Source organism: Pleurodeles waltl, chromosome 2_1 (genome assembly GCF_031143425.1).
Source record: "Pleurodeles waltl isolate 20211129_DDA chromosome 2_1, aPleWal1.hap1.20221129, whole genome shotgun sequence".
Lineage (NCBI taxonomy): Eukaryota > Metazoa > Chordata > Amphibia > Caudata > Salamandridae > Pleurodeles > Pleurodeles waltl.
The window spans coordinates 778,404,985-778,425,386 of NC_090438.1; the positions used below are offsets into that span (position 1 = coordinate 778,404,985).

At 41.7% G+C, this 20,402-nt stretch overlaps 1 protein-coding gene across 1 annotated transcript in view; it reads left to right on the top strand.

Annotated features, from left to right (window-relative positions):
- The first annotated feature begins 927 nt into the window (after positions 1–927).
- KIF13A (kinesin family member 13A) overlaps positions 928–20,402 on the top strand; it is a 733,240-nt gene continuing 713,765 nt past the window's right edge. The window contains exons 1-2 of the mRNA XM_069218350.1: positions 928–1,414; positions 2,117–2,210. Coding sequence (XP_069074451.1) covers positions 1,360–1,414; positions 2,117–2,210 — 149 coding nt within the window. The 5' untranslated portion in view covers positions 928–1,359. The remainder of the gene's footprint in view (positions 1,415–2,116; positions 2,211–20,402) is intronic.

Sequence of the window (20,402 nt, forward strand, 5' to 3'; positions counted from 1 at the left end):
ACTGTCAGTCAGTCTTTCACCCTAGCTTAAACTGTATTCATTTCAATAAAGCAGTGGTGGCAGAGTTAACAAAAAGGAAGCCAATTTGCCTATTTGATAGGTTTTGTTCTTAGCACTAGGGTCTGGTGAGAAAGCAAGATATTCCTTGACAAACTGGTATCTCAATACCGCAGACAGGCCAGTGGAAGATACCCCAGCTGGCAAGACTTTAGAACGAGCCACTGATTTAGAAAGATATGTAGGGTTGTGGCAGAGTCAGTCCCTTGTCAGTTTTGTGCCTCATACTGGTTGACTTTGTCTCAGTCTAATGGCTTTTTGAGATGATGGGCACTCAGGGTGCTTTCTGATAGTTGGTACGGCGGATTAATAATTAATAACATCTTGTTTAAAAGAGGTGGAGAAGCTGAACATGGCTTGAGCCAAATGGCTGGCTCAGCTATTGTCCCCTGGTGGCTATATACAAAGAATAGCCAAAGCACCCCAGTCACTCCCCCATTCTCTCCCAAACCGGATTTTGAATCAAAAACCTGTTAAATGTTGTGCAATATAGATACATCAGAGAAAGACGGTGACATTCACACAAAAATAAAGTATCCTTTAGTGACCGAATCTTTTTCTGGACCACACTGTACAGCGTGTGACACTAGTTTCTTAAAAAACGCAATTGTATGAGGAGTTTGAAAGGTACGCCATTGAGTCTTCTTACAATTTTTTTCACATTTTATACGCAGAACGAAAGTAATAACATTAATCTTTAACAAACAACGGTAGACTTGCTCGGAAACAGTTACAGACGCATTTTGCAAATAAAATACGACAGGGATTGGTTAAAACCACAGTTCCCTGATGCCCTAGTCAGAGCCAAGCGATAAGTAGCCTGCATGTCATCCTCCAGTCATTCCTCTGCCCTCGAACTTCGCCTCTCTCACTAACTCCGAGTCTTGCCGAAGAGCTTCGGATGTTTCCGTGGGACGGTCCTTCGGCTCTTTCCGGTCTCTTTCGGCTGTCTCCGGCAGTCACGGTTTTTCTGGGGGAGCACTCGGGACTCCCGGCTGTGCACGATCCCGGAGCTGGTTGCTGCTGGTGCCTCGGCGCGGACAGCGCTGGAAGATGGCGGCCGGGCAGAGGGTGGAGCGCAGCGGCCGGGATCTTCGGGAGGAGGCTGCGGGTCTGTGATGCGCACAGGGCGGCCGGGCATGGAGCAGGCTGCGCCTGGAAGCTGTGCACAGTATTCCCGAGCCCGGCGCCGCCCGCAACGCCCTCGGGGCTTCGCGTGATTGCAGCCGAACTCCAGGGAGGGACGACCTGGGACTACCCTGTCTGTAATCCCGGGAGGGAGCCGCCGTGCACAGCGCCGACATGTCTGACACTAAAGTCAAAGTGGCCGTCAGGCTCCGGCCCATGAATCGCAGAGGTATGGACTTTTCTGTTTCCACCCCAGCTCTCTTTTATTTTCTATATTGCTGAGCTCAGATGTCTTTCTCCCTTCGTGCGAGGGCCATTGGCATGTGCTGCTGGCAAAGTTGGGATGCACGCTTGTCTGGTTCACTTTTTTTTGTCTTACATAGGTGTGTTGCTGCACGTTTTTAACACTTTATTTCTTTCACGTTGCTTCCACAGTAGCCTAGCCTAGCCTTGCTGTTTAGCTTTGCCCGGCTTTTTCAATGCACATTTTATTTTAAAATACAATATCCCATTTTGGGATTCTTTTTGCCTCGCGGTGTTGCTGTGTTTCATGTACTCTGTTTCCATTCTTCACTATCAAGATGCTTTGTACATTGTTTTGTCGGAGCTTGTGTTTTTGGCTGTTGACCATGCGTCGTTTTTGTTGTACACACTTGTTTTTTCTTTAGTAGATTTGCCTTGTTTTACATTTTTATACTTTTGGCAGTTGTCTTGGTTCACCGTTTTGTTGTTGTTTTATGTCTTATTGCACCTTGCTTTAGATGGCACTTTATTGTAGTTATCATTTGAAAAATAGTTTTTTTCCCCTTTCTTTTCCGCTGTTTTCTCGCCTTTTTATTTCCACGTTTGTACTGTTGGTTACTTTTTTGTTGCTCTTATTCTTTGTCCACTAATTGCATATTTTTCCGCGACTCTCCTTTCCATCTGTTAGAGCTGGATCTTAACACTAAGTGTGTGGTGGAGATGGAGGGCAACCAGACCGTGCTGCATCCCCCGCCTGCCAACGCCAAGCAGCCAGACAACAGGTAGGAGCGACTCAGCTGAAGAACTCGAGGCAGGGCAGCCACGTGACACACTGACACCCTAAGCAAGGTGCACTTATTGTACATCCGCCCTGATGGTCTCTGCAGCCTAAGTCCTCACAAAGCACGCTAGAATGTAGAGGTGGGAGGCGTCGAGCGGATTATTGTGTGTGCTTACTATATGATGTCAACGATTTTTTTAATGAAGCATTCATATATAATCTTGAACAATATTCATGTGGGTGATGTTGGGCTGAGTGAGCCAAAAAGCTTTCAGTGTATGTTCTGTGCTTAAAGTAATATTATTATTGTTTTGTATCGGGGTGCATTATGTTTCTATTATATGCGTATATGAGTGAGGCTTTGGTGATAGTAACAGTTCTGCGATCTGAATAATTTGTTATGTTGACAGAGAATTGTATGGCACCGTTAGGATGGTCTCTCAGGGCTGTCGGATTGTGATACCCTCACACCCTGGTCTTGGGGGTTCAGTCACAGACCGATGTTACCTGTTTGAATAGGATCATCAGTAGCCTGGGTTTGGTTGACATATCCTGTGTTTGCTTGGGTGTCGTGATGTATGGTGTGTCATCCTGGAGATTTATTTACTAATTTCGGTACTTACCACCAGTGCTTGGTACCGAAAATGAAGCATTGACTGGTAAAGCGATTTGCCCAGGATCGCAGCATCGTTCCAGAATGGAGAGCTGGGATTTCAGCCCAAGATTGATAGTTTCCCATTCTTCGATTTAGGCACGGCACATTATGCCCTCGGGAATTTGCTTTGGTGGATATTCATGACCTTTTTCTCATTCTTGTCCTTCTGGAACAAAAGTAGTAATCTGTATTATTAGATATAAATATGAAGTTCTTATGGATCATATCAAAGCTGTTTTCTCTGCACTGTTCCATGCTGTTACAGCCTACACAAGTATTCCTGTGAAAAAAAGTATAGTTTGACGTTTCAGGGGCTTCTGTGGAAATAATTGAAGTCGAAAAATACTATAATTTGTGTACTGAGATTAATATTTTTTGTTGTTTTGCAAGTGGAGTAAACCAAATTAAAATGTAGATTATAAATGCGTGTGGGTGAATGAAATTAAACCGATAACGCAGAGTAGACACTAACACCCTATGTGCCTGCGTGCAGCCAGGTTCGGGACACCTGGTCAGGCGAACCATATAACTAATAAAACACACCTAGGCCAGTTGGATGGTCAGCACGTGACACTGAAACCATACTTTTAATACCTCCAGTTATCAGTTTCCGGATCATAGGGGCTTGTGCTTGCTGTAAGATCCATATTTACATAGCATCATGCACTGCATAAAGCTGCAGGCCAGCAGTGCCCAGGCCTAGTCCTAGCTGTTGGGCAGCTCGCATGTAGGCCTGGTGGAATGGTCATGCAAGTCCAGATGTTGCCCCACTGACACCAGTTTATGTGCTCTCTGCCAAGAGGCAATATTCACTCGAGTTCCACAGGTGTAATACTTGAGTGTTTGCACTAAAGTATGATGAATGTTGGTTCTCCCATGTGCATCCCGAACGTTTCTGAATATACCCCTAGATTTGAGTGAGCGCGCCTTCCCAGCATGGCACTACGGTGAAGGGCACTGTTGGAAATACTGTTCATACTTCTTCAGTGTATTGTTCGGCCACTTGTAATATTGAATACAGTTAGCATTTGCCAATTTTGGTTTTGACTGCATATTTTAAAATTTATAACAGACAGGGTGCAGTGTTAGGTGATTGTGCTTAAAATCGATACAGTGTCCAGGGGTTGCGTCTCACGCACTCCAGTGTCCAGGAGTTGCTGCTCACGCACTCCTGTGCTCACTGTTCAGATTTGAAAGCATCTAATTTTTAACAGGACTCAATTGTCTTGAGTTGGAGGACACGGGAGTGATTCTTCCTGCCTTAGAAGCTAGAACACAGGAGGCCAATTCCTTTTTGATAGCTCAGGTGCAGCACCAATATCTCTGTTTCTATTTTTACTGTCTGCACTCCCATCTGGCAAGGGGTTATTCGGGTCCGACTTACAGCGCTAGATAACATTTCATAGGCATTTGTAAGATCTCTGAGCCATGGTGTGAAGCAAAGCAACTCCTAAGGACATGGAAAGTGTGTTCTATTGAACAGGTGAGAATCTCTCTAGTTTCCGAATGTAGTCTCTCTTATTTGCTCCTCCTCTGCTTGTAAGATTTGGGGGTTAGCTTACCTCTGTCACAGACTTTATTTGCGTTCTTGCTTCAGCCACACGAAAGGCCTTCTTTGACTGCCTTCAGGAGAGTCACTGTTATGTTCTCACACTTTGTCTGAAGGTTAATGGTTCCTTTGATTGCATTCACACCTCTAGGAATACATAGCAGTGAGCATACCAGCTTTATTATTGGCAGGGCAACGATGCACACCTGCCCAGTGACATCTCGTGGTTTAAGAAGTGAGGTGGGTGGGGGGTGATGGGGTGTTGGAATGTTGCTTTTGAGGTTGTGCTTGTTAAAATCATTAAAATGTGTGATGGAAGAATGAAAAACATGAATATACAGAATTAAAATATCACGAACAAATGAAAAGTAAGCTGTCAAGAACAAATTTAGTAAAAGCAAAGGAAAATGTGGATTGTGTTATCCATCACCAAGCTAGTATGGTTAATTTAGATTTGCTTTGACCCCCAACTATTAAGATGTAAAACCTCAAAAAAGTTAAAAAATGTTAAAATAACTGAGGAAGATCGTCTATCTATTTACAGAATGTTGCATTTAAGAATTTCCTCTTCTAATTATCGGAACGAACACGTACAGACTATAATTTTAGTAACTTTTTCTTTTAAAATCTATGTTACAGTTGGCTAAAACTAAACGCAGTTGATCCCTACAACACAATTGCTTCCTACCCTGCCATGTTTGAGCAGTTTTGTTCTAACTTGCTCTTCCGGCTTTACCATTTTGTGCAGTTGTTTTCCTCTCTGATTTAAAGAAAGCCAGGACTATAGGAATGGACATTCCCACGCCTTACCCATTTGAACATTTTACATCCCATGTCTGCTTCAAACTTGCTAAAAGTCCCATCCGTCTAGAGTAGGATTTTTTCCCTGTGTTTTTGATCCCCGAATTAGACAATTTGATCTTTGTCGGGGCCTTTTGAGGGAGGGTGGGGTTAGCCAGAGAAGGGGACTCGCACTGTGCAGACGGGGGGGGCGGGTGCAGCCTGGCGACAGCTGTGACTGCAGCATCACACCCACCAGGGGTCCGGTGGCTGCAAAGTTCAGAGAGTCCTGTTATTAAAACTGGAGAACGCGTTAGATTGTGAAATGTTGGCTGTTATGTGTTTCCCCCACGATGCTCTAGTTAAAGCAGCTATGACACTTTATTGGTTAAACTGTATTTTGACGTGTAGAATTTGCTTTGAGATTACGTTTGCGGAAAATTGCATGCCAAGGAACATACATGGACATCGAAAGACCTTTTAACTTTTGGAATTAGTTATTCCCTCTAATTATTCTGAGATCTGTCGCTAAACGGAGGGAAAATGAAGTAAGTGTATTGGAAATCTGTCGTGTGGCTGTGAAGCCCGCGAGAAGAATGCTGCTGGCGAGGGGCCAACATACCAATGCACTAGACTGTAAAAATAGATCTGAATAGGAAAAGATGTGTAGACGGGAGCATGGTGCGTCAGCCCACCCCCCACAAAGGCCCTAAAACTACCTGTTGGCCTGCTGTGTCTGCGTAGACACTAATTTACAAATGCACTTTTTGGCGAAACACAAGTTGAAAAATGTTGCCTTCAGCGATCTGTTAATAGCAGAGCGGAAGAAATGCCCTTCCAGCAATACTTTTGGTTTGTCAGACTCCTTATCTCATAGGTGGTTGATTGGTGATCCACAACAATGGGGAATATGTTGCTACAAGCTATCGTCTTTTGAGCACTAAAGAACACCTCCTCTTCTGGGTTCACCGCTAACTAGCAAAAGCAGGTATGTGGTATTTTTACAGCATGAACCTAGCCGAAAAGCAGCAGAGCACTGTACAGGGTCAGAGGCAAGGATACAGTAAGCAAGTGATGGAAGGGTAGTGCAATCTGAGAGCGGAAGTGGACTGAAAAGTTGCCGCGCCACAATATGGTGGTCCTTAAGGTGGTGTATGTGTGTTTGTAAACTGTCCAAGCTTCCCTGAGGTTATTGGGCTGCCCTGTTGTTAGATTATTTTCCAAAAACTGGGTCTCGGTGAGGCTATTGACCTGGCTCTCGGTTATATCAGAGGACTGTTTGTTTATGTGTGCTTGAATTGGGGCATGTGTGGTAAAGTGCCACTGGTTACCATGATCAGAACTGGAATAGCTAAGATATTATCCCGTAGATGGAAGGCCTAGTTGACTTTGTTGCTCACAGTGCAGTGGTCGTTTCACCCCTGTTCTATCTGCTCTTCACAGCCAGTTCAAGATTCCCTAGTAACCTTTCCCATGACCTTAATCGTGAACAAACACTCAGGCCTCACATCTATCTGCAGGACATAGTCATGATTTCTCCGAGTAGGTATCACCTAGCCCAACAGTGGGCAGGTCTTGGACAGTTGGATGACTTAAGTGAGTATTCAGATCTTAAGGAGGCAAAGCCTCAGTGTGTGCAAGACCCTCACGGTGATCCAAAATAGTCCACACATGGTCTAGTTTAGGCCAAAGCTGAAGTACAAGCTGTCTGGTATTATAAACTGCTACGGGTGAAGGGATCCACAGCAAGCCCTTTTGAGTGTTTGTAGGTACCTGTTTTCCTAGTTTCTCTTATGTATTGACTGCTGTTATATTGGCGGCTTTGTCACTTCGTTTCATTGGCTGCGCTATTGAATATTTATTTGGCACAGTGTTCTGAAAATACCTTATGTTACATAGAGATTTGTATAGCGCTGTATTGCCAGTAATATGGTCTTGCATCACTTTTGGGTTCTACTAACTCCACTCCTGGGTCTTGATGGTTCCGATACCGATCTTGATGCCGTCATCTTTCAAAATACGTCGTTGAAATCATGATGTTTTATGTCCGTATTCATTGTTTTAGGATTGTCATGATACCTATCCCGCTTTTAGTCAACAGATACATTTCTGCCTAATCAAAAGCCTGGCGGTCGCAAAGTTGTCCTTAGTAGGACGCCCACCCAGTCTTATTTATTTTTTGCTTTGTGCTCTTTTCTCTTTTATATAACTGATGAGCAAAAGAAACGCGCTGAAACAAAAAAGAAGGTTGTTGTAATCTACACATGAAATGGTGTAAGCGAAGAGCTGCACTTCAGGTGGCGAAACATCCACTTAAGGCGAATACATGTGTGTGCCTACAGCACACTTGCCAAGCGCTTCCAAGGTAATGTAAGGTGAGGCCTTTCAGAGCCTTAAGTAACATAACCGTATTCCATACCTCCCCGGCCTAAAACATTTGAGACAAGGAGGACTTGCAGAAGAAAGGCTTCTTCCAATATAATAAATGATGCATCTTCGCACTCTGACATTAGGTTTAATATTTGATGTAAACTTGCTCAAAGCCTGTGGCGTGTAAGTTCTTATCGCAGAAATGTAAGTCCAACCTTGTTTTCACAGTAACTGATAATGTGGCAGTGATCCAGTGCCTGCTGACTGTGCGTCTTGGCGATTAGCATCATAAAAGCAAAGCTGAATCTTTGTGGTAATGGTTTTTCTCTTAAAGGCAGGGTCATCTGTGCACACAGAAGCTTTTTTGTCAATATTGTGGGTGCTAACCTGTTGGCTAAGGTAAAGTGTCTGTACTCCAAGGTAAAGTGCTTCTTGCTTGTAGTACTACACTAATCCCCCTTCAGTGATAAACAATGCATTTTGTACTCTGGAACAGCAAATGATAGTTATTCACATTACTTAGCTGAAGTGATGCTGTTTCCTTGGAGATTTTCATTCGTGCCTTACTTGCAAATACAAAAGTATTCAAGCTCAAACTGTGCTTAGGATACAGCGTTTCCTTGTGAAACATGTTGCCGCAGTTTTAGTGTGTTTTGGGCTCAGAATTCCTGTACAATCTATGTTTTGAAGCCGTGTCGATATCCCGGTCTTCCCTTGCACTTGACATTTAAAAGAGTTCCCAGCTTTCATGTTTTGGCAGATGAGTAACCAGCACAGGAGGAAGACATGCGCAAGTTGTCCACTAACAATCATTTTGGTGAGGTGGGAAAATCGGGCTCCGAATATTAGTGGGCAGGATCCTCAGTAGCTTTTCCTGCCTTAGTTAATTTAAACGTGTGTTTATGGCAGTGGCTTCTGTTAAAGTTGTTGACCTCAGATGTTGGAATCAATGTTCTGCATTGATGCCCACTAGACCTCACTAGACCTTCTAAGACGTGATTTCTTTGTAGAATTTGACTTTCATTTGGATACGACTACATGATTTGTTTTGGGAGTTAGGGAGAGTTTGTTATCCACTGTCCTTCTGACACTTGATCCCTATTTCCGGCTCTGTATTTATTTTTATGAATAGCATTAATTTTGTGAGAACCTTGATTAGTTGAAATTGTTCATTTTTAACCTGGATGAAATGTTTGATCTCTGAAATCCTTTTGTTAATCGATGTATTTCCTTTTTATTTTTAATTAATGCAGCTCGGGTGTTACGGTAGCCTTCTGGTCGCTGTGTTTGTATTGTTCACGGTTTTGTGTGTGTGTTGATGAATTACATGAATAGTATGTAATTGCACACCGGATCCCTCCGGTTACTCCTCATTTCCTCCCTGTGGCTAAAGCCACCCGGTCCATGAGGTTTCTGCAGGCGTTGTGTGTATGTGAGGGCATTTTGAGGCAGGCCTGGAAGCTGATTGAAAGATGAACGGCTTGGTAACGTTGAATGACTGCTGGAAGTAACGGGAGGTTTCCATTGCTGGATGTAAACCCAGGATTCACAGTCTATTAACTGCCAAGAAACATAGAAGTCATATGAGGTTGGCTTCTTCGGTATGTGGTGTTTACATGCATATGTTTTTTTTATTTTGGAGGAAAGGCCAAGACTCCACAGCAAAGACAAAATGAGTTAGTTTCCTTCTGTTTGTAAATTTTAAGATGGCTCACACAAACTTTCCATTAAACCCTGCGCTCTAAATGTACAACGGCAGCTTGAATTATAGAGAAGGTACATTGAACAATTCTAAATATTTAAAAGAAGCAAAGTCCAATTTCTTTGGGTTATGTGTTAAAAGTTTACTGTAGAGATACTTGTACATAGACTGTTTGCTTTTTGTCCTAGATCCAGCAGTATTCTTGTCTTGCTTTTTGGTTCTCTTCCCTCTTGCGATTGTGTGCAGAGACTTCTTGCAAGACCACGATGAATGAATAGATAGGATGTGAGTTTTTATAGTATGTGGTTTGCTCATGAATGGTGGAGGAAAAAAGGACAAAATTATAGTGGATGGAATTTAAAAAAGATGTCAAATTGGACAGAGTATTTTTTCATGTGTAAAGGGCGTGTGCAGTGGATTCCCACAAACTGGCACTTGGGTGCATATATTCTAGCTTGACCTCAACCACTAGTATTTCTGTGGTCTGGCACGTTATTGTGGTACTGTTGCATACTGTATTGATCCAAGCTCATTTGAGAGCTCAAATCTGATGGGAAGTCTTGAACTGGGCTACCTATGATGGTGAAACAGAGGATTAAATTAAATGTCAATGGGGAGAGATGAGTTCTTAAAGTACTTGAATAGGTCAAGAAGTTGATAAACATTCCCAATCCAGAGGTAGATTAGTTTTCAGCCCATACTGACAAATATTTCCACAGCAGATTGTAATATCACAAAAATGAAACACTTAAAAATGAATTTCTCGTAACTAAGGGAATTTTCTGACCTCTTATTCCTCACCATAATAACCAGAGACAATGTTGAAGTGTGATGCGTATGCCTTGAAAGCAACAATTATTGTAGAAAAGCTATACAGGTTAGTGCAGTGACTAAATAATAACTAAAATGACTTCTAGGCCCAGTGATAAAGTTGCAGAGAATTTGTGAATCGGAGCTAAGAGCAGATGTCAATATAGTGCACCGAAGAAAACGTCTTTGGCATAGTTATGAAAGTACTAGTTTGAAGATTGTGAACGACTCCTTTGTGAATATTGATGAGCTTTCAGCCAACAGGTGGACCGGAATGGAAGTTTTTTTTTTTTTTTTTCCCCACCCTCCTTCATACAATTAGATATTTTTGCCCAGAGCTGAGGGTATTGACGATTGTAAATGCATCCTCCTTAATGCGTTAAGTGCTGTTAGTTGACTGTCCTGCAAGACCAGGCCCAAGCCGAATGGAATAGTGAATAAGATGAAGAGCAGTTAACAACTAATAAGTAGGATGTGGGCAATGAGGCCATCCGCAACTGTCTAGCAGGCTCATCAGATACATTGTAGCCAGAAGGTCAAGTGTCCCTTCTTGAGGCTTTCACTGAACTTGGACTGTGAGTAAATAGCAGTAACTAGTGTCACCATTGAAAGCTTTCTTATTGGCTCGGCCACCTCAGAATTCCAAAATGTGCTGCCAAGGGCTTACTTGATGTCCGTCACACCAAGTTACAAGCCTGGGCCTAATATGACAAAAAAGCTACTTCAAACACTGGTTTAACCGAAGTACAATAATGCATTTGGATCATGTCGCAGCTATTGGTAGAATGTTCTAAATTAAAAATGTTGAAACAGAAAGTCAGCCATTGGCTTGTTAAGCGGTCTGCGTCGGCTGCTCCGTTGCCTTTATTGGAGCTTCCAACATTGCATTGTTGTTTCAGCCGGCCATCGTCAAATTGCAGAACCAGGGTTTGGGTCGGGCCCTAAATTTTCAGTCTTTTGGTCCATGATTTTTTAATAACATTTGCAGATCAGAGAGGTGAGGGTAGGGTGCTCCTCACTGCCCCAGGTACGAGGTCCAGATACCTAAACAAGTCTACTTTCCTATGTGGAGATTGTTGATCTGACTGCGCAAAGTCAAGGCATTCGGTGTACTCCAGTAAAGCCCTGTTTATATGGGGCCTATATCTTTGGAGAGCTCACAGTCTTTATGCGCCCTGGGAGATTTCATCCTGACTAGTCATGGACTGCGTTTGCAAGGTGGAAGGTTTTTCACTGCGTGTCCCAGAATGTATCGAGTGCTTTCTCATGGGACTTTACCAGCTTATTTAACCCACCATCTGAAGCCTTGCTTTTCGAAAATGGTTTAGTTTTCATAGCCACAGTATTGCACGTGCAGGAGCCATTTTTTGCAGTGAATCATTGATGGACGTTGTTTCTCTTGCCTTACAAATGCTATATTTCCCTCCGCATCAGCTGGTAAGATAAGTCAGTGGGTTTCGTATTCAGTTTACTTCGTAGGTTTGTCTGTAACCTGCAGGCCACCAGTTTGATTCTTTGCAGAGTTGGCTCTTTTCTTGTCGCCCTTTGGCTGATAAAATGAAATCCGAGTTAAGTAATCTGGTCCGTCGCTGAAGTAAGAAGCGCTGTGGAGACGAGAAGCATGACGGTACTACATTTCTCTTTTTCCGTTAAGAACTTTCTCTCTGACACCTGCCAACTTTTTTTTGTAGTCAAACTGTCTAGTAGATTTTGCGCTTAGTCTATGCAGTTGGGATTTCCTGCTTGTGTATTTTCCCTGCAAAAGGTCACATGATGTGCGGATTAATGGCAGATTTGGTGTAGTACTGCAGCTGTACACTTAGCATTATTGGCGCTCGAACTGCCACTTTCTTCCTTTGGTTGTGCAAAGAAAGCACTGTGGTGTGTGCAGCTGTGCGGGGGTAATAATGAGGTAGCCTAGTACCACTTTTTTGTTTGTTTTTCATTTGCTGAGATGGGGGTTGCAGTTCCATTGGAAACGCATACAAGGGTAGTGGTTGTTCACTGAGTAATTGCAATTGCACTACATACACCTAATACGTACTCCGACCATCTTCCAAGGTGAAAGATTTTCACCGCTTCTCACTGAATGTATTGAATGCTTCCCCAGCTATGAATTAGCATTGTCTCATCAGCGAGTTTGGGATTAAATTTACTTTGCGTCCAGTGAGTGATAGACTTTAAAAAAAAAATATTATTATTATTGTTATTATTATACAAATATATGTTAGCGCTATACCATTTGCAAATATCGGAGCCCATAAAGCGCTATCAGACAAATTGAAATTCTCAGCTAAGGCTGTTCAACAAATCAATACATTCAATAAATATGAAGCACATTAGACTCCATAAGAAAGACCGATAATGATTAAGTTTCAAACCACAAATGTTTATTAATTGTTAAAAGGTTTACAGAAGGCAAAAACCATCAAGCTATTATCAGTCAATTATCAAAGTATGAATGCATCAAATAGAAGTCATATAAGCAGGGCCACTGGATTCTACGGTTGCAGCGTTTTTTACATAATTATAGATTTCAGGCTTTTGCCACATAATTTATCATCTTCTGCCTAATCTGCAGGTTTTAACAAAAAAAATATTTCTAGCTCAGAGGGTTCAAAAGTTACTGAAAATACAGTAACATGTTGCACCAGTGGAAGGCCCTTTGCAAAGCTCGAGTGGTCACCTTTCTGTTGCTCATTGCTAGATTTTGGTGTTAAATTGGTATTAATGAGGTGCAACCAATACCCAGGCCATGTTACTAAGCTTCGAAATGATGAAGTATTACTGTTACAAAATATGCCCCATTATGCTGCGTAATTTGACTTTTCCCTGTGCATAATTTACTCAACCCTGCTGCATAATTTGGCCCTCTCCTGCAGCATAATTCCAGTGGCCCTGCATATAAGTAAGAGGAGAACCTAGAATGGCGTAGCCTCAGAGTTAAGAGTAAGGGAAATTAAGTTCCCTCATTAAGAGATAACTCTAAATCACCTGCTCTCTTCTGCATCAGTCCGAACTCTTATCCAACCCGCACTAATTTAGATCACATAATTCAAACATTTGCCACACTTACTCACAGTTCTCAGGAAACAATTCAGTCAGATTAATGCGAGATGATAAAATGATATGCTCGTTAGCTTCTCCGAATTCATCACAATACAGCTTCTCTCAGTATCCATTCAGTTTACGCTAAGAGATGAGATGGGAGGACCAGCCTCTACTCTACAGGTGTCTTTGCGAATGCACTACTCATTATAACATTCCATAACTATCACAAAGGAAACACCTTCACATGGGAAAGAAAGCAGAAGAGCATTGCATTCCATACTCAAGACTTCACCCTCCCCTAGAAATAAGACGTTCTCATTTTACAAGCAAGATTGCAACCAGTAGTTGCCATGTTTAAATGCGGCCTACGTTGGGTAATCTGAATGTGAAAGCACATTTTTCTGTATAGGAATCATTTGCGAATGTGTTAATTTCGAGTTAGGGCTAAACATTTATTAATAAAAAGGCACCACCATATATGTAGTGTGTTACTCCAGGTTTATTGATCATGATTACGTATATGCTTTTAATCAACTTTAGAGGAAGTGTCCGTGAAGGATAGACCTCTGGCTGTGATAATTAAAAAAAAAAAAACAAAAAAAAAAAAAAACTAGTGACGCACAGGCTGCACTGACAGATTTATAGGTTAGACATATACATGATAAAGTTGATATTTACTTAACTTTTTTAATATATTATGTGGGGGATGAGTAGCTTATTTAATAAATGTGTGTGGATTTGGTTTTAATGAAGTGTGGGCAATTTCGCCACGTCTAGCATAATTCCAGATTGGTGGATTTTGGATTTTTTTTTTCATTTTTGCATAATTGCTTTTTTTTGGGGGTTGCAATTTGTGTGTAATTTTTACCCGAGCAGCAGTATGGAAATGATACAACTGATGTGTGCTGCAGACTTGAGATATTTCAAATCAGTGTTATTTTTTTATTTATTTTTTATATGGGAGATGTGCATACTTTCAGCCATTCGGCTGGCAAAATGTATTTTGTGTAACTTGCAACCTGTGCATCAGGTACGAGAAAGAAAATTGCATTTTCACCTACCGTTAGTTATGTTTTTTTTTACATTTCAAGATGCGAGTGTAGCATGCTGCTGTGAATTGACAAACAGGAGTGATGGCAGTGGGGTTGTAAAAATCAATGGTGCAATATTTGACATTTATCAGAAATGTGTTGACTTCTTGTCCTATATTTTGTTAGCCCACTGCCATGAATTTGTTCGTAACCAGTCTGTACTCAAGGATATCGGATCATTGTTTCTCCTCAGTTAAACAAACATATAACGTATATATGACATGGTGCATTTTGGGCCATGTTTACCTACATGTTGAAACTACTGTACCACAAATTAGTAGCACATTATCAAACGAGGTAGTGCTGGATATTGTTCATGTTCAGTGAGATGGTCATTTCATGAAATTGCTTTCTCTGGTCTTGAGAATAGGAAACTGTGTATGCCACAGAGTCGAGCGCATGCTTCCTCCTGTAAGAGCTTTCGGATCCACCTCTTGCCTTCTCATTGTCAGCACCTCAGACTTAGGATGACATTTGATTCTCCTAATTATTTAAGCAGTTGCCGAATTTACACTCTAGAACGAGGCTGTCCGACCTAGTTCCAGGATGGCTGGATCCATAGCAGGTTTTCAGGATAACCAGTGGCTATGCAAAATAATTTCATTGTATATAAATTTATCTTAAGGCCATCCTCATAATTTGGCAAAAATCCGACCCTCCTTGATCTCCAGCGGATACCCTGCTCTAGAATGATAGAACCTGTGGTCTCTGTCATTGAGTTTATGGTTGTGGTAACACTACAGCCATAAGTCGCTATTCAAAGGATCAGCATAGGTGGTATAGACGGTAGCCAATGAATGACCGTGTTCTCGAAAGACCGCATAAACAAACCAGCTTTGCAGTCTGTGCTGGAAGTTTGTTTGCTAGGTGAACTAAGAATTTGAGAATACAGGATTATGTGTCGCAGGCAAGGACAACGGTCCAATGGTTACCCGTGAAACAGAATTAAGTTGGAATACTTGCGAGCGATGGCCACTCCCACCTGTCCCTTCAGAGGAAAGTAACGTTTCAGTCCTGCCCCTGTGCCGTGTTGAGCTGCTTACCTTCTGGTAGCCACCCTGTTAGGAGGTTGTATGCTGTTTGGTGTTCCAGGAAGGGGTGGGGGTTTGTAACGTGAGAATCTGTCTTCAGCCATAAATCTCTTCCAATCTCTTTTTTGCTTCCGGAGGTCAGCTTGTTTAAGGATGGGCCTGCAATTTTCATCATATCACTTCGGTGGTACAGCTTATCGTACATCATCTGTGACATATCAAGCTACCTATGGAATTTTTGCCTTTCTTAACTTAGAACGTGCCATAAACACATTCAGCTGCAGATAAGTATTTTTCCATTACGTACAATATTACAAGTGTGGCCTCCTGCACGCATTGGCTTGAAGTTCATTGTTTTGATTTTACGCTTTCCTATCCAAAGATAAACTGATCTACAAAAATAGGGTAGGCAGTTGTTGGATTCATGGTATTAAAATACATTTCAATCGTAATTTTAGTTTAATATCTTTTCGGAAATGCAGCTTCTTCTTGCTCCAAGTATTATTTCACGGGAGTATGGGACAGCTTAAACGGTAACATCGCTTTGCTGGCTTCTGGTACTCTGACCTAGGCGTGCTAAACCTGAAGTGGGCTCAGTGGATCAACCTGTTAGCAAAAGATCTCTCTGTGCCTGAAGTCTCAGTAACATTTAAGCTTTACCTCTCCTAGGTGGTGTTGACCTCTTATATAAGTTAGTACTTTGCCCTGAATCTCTGTCTATGCATATTTGCTCGACTTGTCTCTGGCAACATGTGAATGTTTTTTCTCTTCTTTTCATTGCCACGTGGAATTTCACTTGACCTAGTTAAACTTTAGCAGGACCAGGCATCCCTTGACAGCTAAACCGTTATGAATCCTTTTAGTGTACTTTACAATGCTGCTTTGTACTTCGATGGGTGGCTGTTCGAGCGGAAGACGTAGATCAATACGAATGACACAAACAAAATCCTCTGTAAACTTTTTAACAAGTTCTATATTAGGAATACTTATTACTACATAGAGTACAACAGCATCGAAGCACCACCACTCAGTAGCTCTTAGTAAATTAACGATACAATGCACGTCTGCAGTGCAGAGACATCACCCATATCCGAACACTGCCATTCACATCAACCCTGAACCCTACCCCCCCAATATGGACCCCCCTTGCCACCTTTCCCAGAGAAAAATACTTGCCAGCTGTACAAGTTTATTATTCTGCTTAGGTTCTTTATATGAAGTCGTCTTCATTTATTCTTAACATGGACTTTCTGTGTTTGGTTCGTTTAATTATCGTTCAGAGATCTGTAGGGTCGCTGTAGAACACATTGTCTTCTTACATTAACCTGTTTAAAATACGTTACTGATAAGGAGAAAAATACCAGCTTTCGGTGATTTTTTTTTTTTTTATTTATTTATTTTTTTTTTTTTTAGGACATTAAAATGCCAGTCATTCCGGTATTAAACCGGTTGGGCAGCAACCCTGCCTATAGGTGACCTTTGCTCTTAACCCTAAATGTCAACTGTACCAGACTCTAAATCTAGAAATAACCTTATGTGTTACCCTGCACCTTACTTTACTTGAGCTCTAAATTTGATTCTGTGCTAACCCTGACCCTTACCTTAATTACCTTATTATTTAGCCTAAACCTAGGGCTAAGTCTAACCTTTACGCTAAACCTTAGTGTATTCCTAGCACTACCTCTTTCCATAACACCCAACACTTCTTCTTGTGCTTGCGTTGTTGGATGCAGTGGTGTCTCGATAGTGATTTTGTACCCTGGTAGTGCCTTCTAGTTATTTTAAGTTCTGGCCTTGAGACAGCTTTAACTGTTTTATCAGCCTAAATAAGTACATATTTCTAAATATGTACAGAAGGGATTTTGGTCAGCCATCTTCATTCATCAGTGTGTTCAGTGGACTTCACAGTTTGCTTCTGCTCACCAGATTATACCGCAAGGGGATAGTGGGGCAGCCCGCTTCAGCTCTCTTTGCGTTATGAGTGATGGCATTTTGCTTCCATACATGCGCATGTACGCCTAAAAAGAAGTGCTCTTCAGTGTCAGGGCTGCTGGGCCTATATTTCCCAATGCTTTTTAGGGTCGAGCAAACAAGTGCTCCGTCCCTGTCATAATCTCTCTTTGGGCATTTAACCACGCCTATGTCACACCTGTCCCTTTCATTGGTTTGTGGGCTTGCCTTTCAAAATCCGCTTGAGTTCATTAGTGAAAGGCATGCATATATCATGCCTTTTCTGGTGTTTAGCCCTCCTCAAGCGCACCGGCCAACTACTGAAAACATATGAGGCTCCATGTTTTCAGCATGGTTTCCGGACTACTTTACCTTTTTATTTTCCAGGCAGTGCGATCCTGCTGGGTTTTACATAGCACGATTGCGCTCAGTTTGATTTTTTGGGTTTTTAATTTCAGTGCGATTGCACTCGTTTTTTTTTGTTTCCTCAATTTGTGTGGCAGGAAATGTCCGGTTAGGGGTTTACAGCGCTAATATCTCTACCTGAAGCAAATGCGAGACCTGTTGCATTGCAAATGCTTGTTTCATTTCCGTTCTCTACTTTTTATATTTAGACATCCTTGTGTGTTTAAACTATGCCTTCAGGTCATAATATTTGAAAGCCAACTGTATATTTTCCTCGAGCCAATAAAAATCATGCTGTGCTATTAACATTATATATGGTGATTTGTTTTCTTAAATTTAATATTTTTGTTGGAAACAGATGGCCACCAGATTTCATGACTGATTTTTTCTTTTAATTTTTGTTGCATGTGCTAGTAATAAAATTTAACAAGCATTTGCAATGCAATGGGCCTCGCTATTAGCGTTGTGAATTCCTAACTGGACTTTTCTTGCCACACAAACTGAAAATAAGAAATAAAGCAGTTGACGTAAGCGACCCTATTCAATGCGCCGCCGTGAGAGCGAAGAGCGAGACAAAACAAAAAAGAAGTTCGCTCGCAGTCAGAGTTATAGACAGAAGTGCAGTTATCCATGATACGGGGTCGATGGCCAAGGCGGTAACAAAACCACCCTAAGGAGGGACAAAGGTAAAGCAGTTACCAACGAAAACAGGATTTTTGAAAGGCAAGCCCACGAACGAGTGATAATGATGGGCATGCAGTGGGCGTGGTTAAAAGCCCAGATACATACCAACACGTTGGAAAAGCAGCACTTGCGCGCTGCTATGCTCGACCTAAAAAATGACCAACACATTAGCATGCTAATGTTATTTATTGGAAAGGGCAGGGCAGGGCAGTGTTAACTCTGACATTCGAAAATAAGCAGCAGTGGGATCACTTGATAGGCAGGATTTAATTAAAAGCAAAATGACATGCATTTTTGCAGGACCCTGGCTTTATTCATTATTAACTGTTATTTTATGTATCTAACTTTCAAGATCACGTGCGTGGCTTTCTCAGAAAATTATAACTAAAACTGTGGCTGATCTCCATTAAGAATAGTGGTTTAATAACATCTTGCATATTGTGAAAGGAAATGCGAGCTGAACACAATCAGGAAAGGATAAATCTATTGATTTCTGTGGGACAGGCCATTAAGGATGCCTGGTTCATGGTACTTGACCATGCTTTCAGAGCCTGATAGCTCTCTTCATCCCTGCCTGTTAAAATGTAAAGTTTAAGGGGAACCTCTCCTCTGGGAATGAGTTGTTACTGTGAATTGATAATTACAGAAGTGTGGAATTTTGGTTAATTGCCTATGTGACATACTCTGCAACAGTTTGCAGGGTATTCTGACCCCATAACATTCTTTTGCAGAAAAACACTAATGCATATCCGATAACTGTGCAGTATGGTCCTGTACTGTCACCGAAGGGTTCTGGTGAAGACATAAACCACAAGGCCAAAGGCAGAGTGTTTGTAACCGTTACCTAAGCCCCGGAAGGCGAACAGGATCATATTACCTGCTCTGTATTTGTTTTTTTGTAACCTATCTTCTTTATTGTTGGGTAGTTAGCTTGAAGGGATTTTTTTTTTTTCAAACGGACAAATGCTTATTGAAAACCTAAATACTGGTCTTTGGAGAGTGGTTGTCTGCTAAGACGCTAGCAATACTTGCTAACTAAGAATGTAGAATTAAAAACACCCTTTGCTTTGTTAAGGGGCAGGTTGTTGAAGCCATTGCCTGCAAGGTGCAGTTAAGAATGGACACAGATTGAAATTAGAAAATTTAGATAAAGTTTACCTTTTCGTGAGCAGAATGTTAATTAAAACTAGACATAGAAAAGCCCAGCAGAGTTTCATGTTTGAAACCCATATTTCACAGGAACCCCGAAATGGTTTCCATATTTCTAGTGAGTGGTAAAATATTTTCCATAGTTCATGGGTCCTTTTGAAATATGTGTTTTTAAAATCTTTTCGACCGCTCCGTTTGGTGCAATAAAAGCGGCTAAACATGTTATGTATGATTTATTTTTTTTAACTTCACAATTTTGGCAAAAGCTTGCTTTGCAAATTTCACTCACCCAGGAAGTTGATTTGTTCTTCTGTTCATTGAGGTCAAGAGGGTTGCTTGCATCCTTTAACAAATGGTATGGTAAATACCCATCTGGGAACAACATGACCAATTTCGAGCAACCTAAAAATGAACTTGAGTGAATAAAACGTGACTAGTGGTGATTTTGTGTTACGTTCACAGATTTTTTTTTTGTCCAGCATGACGTTTTGCCCGATGCCTGAAGTAAGAGTTTGTTTATGTTGCTTTGCTTCTCGCGGACTGATAGGTAGTGCTTCTTCCAGCACAGAGGGCCTGACACATGGGCAGTGACTGTTTTATTCTTGTTTTCACTGTCTGGTGAGTGGCGCCGGAAGGATTCCAGAAGCCCTTTAGCATGAAAGCAAAATGGGCTCCACATTAGCTGCGTAGGAACTGAAATGCAGCCATAATCGTGGGGTAGAGGGCCACTGAGTCCTTTGCCCCCCAGTGCACCTGCTGTATTATTGATAATTACGCTTATGTTTCTCTAGGGTTCTGTGGACCACACATTACCACATGAAGTGCTTTTTCTCACGCTTTTTTTTTTTAACCTCCGTGCCACTTTTGTGCTCTCTATTTTATACCTCATGTCACTCTTTCGCTTGCCTTGTTTACTTTAAAAACATTTTGGGGGGATTTTCTACCCTAATGAGTATAACAAACAAA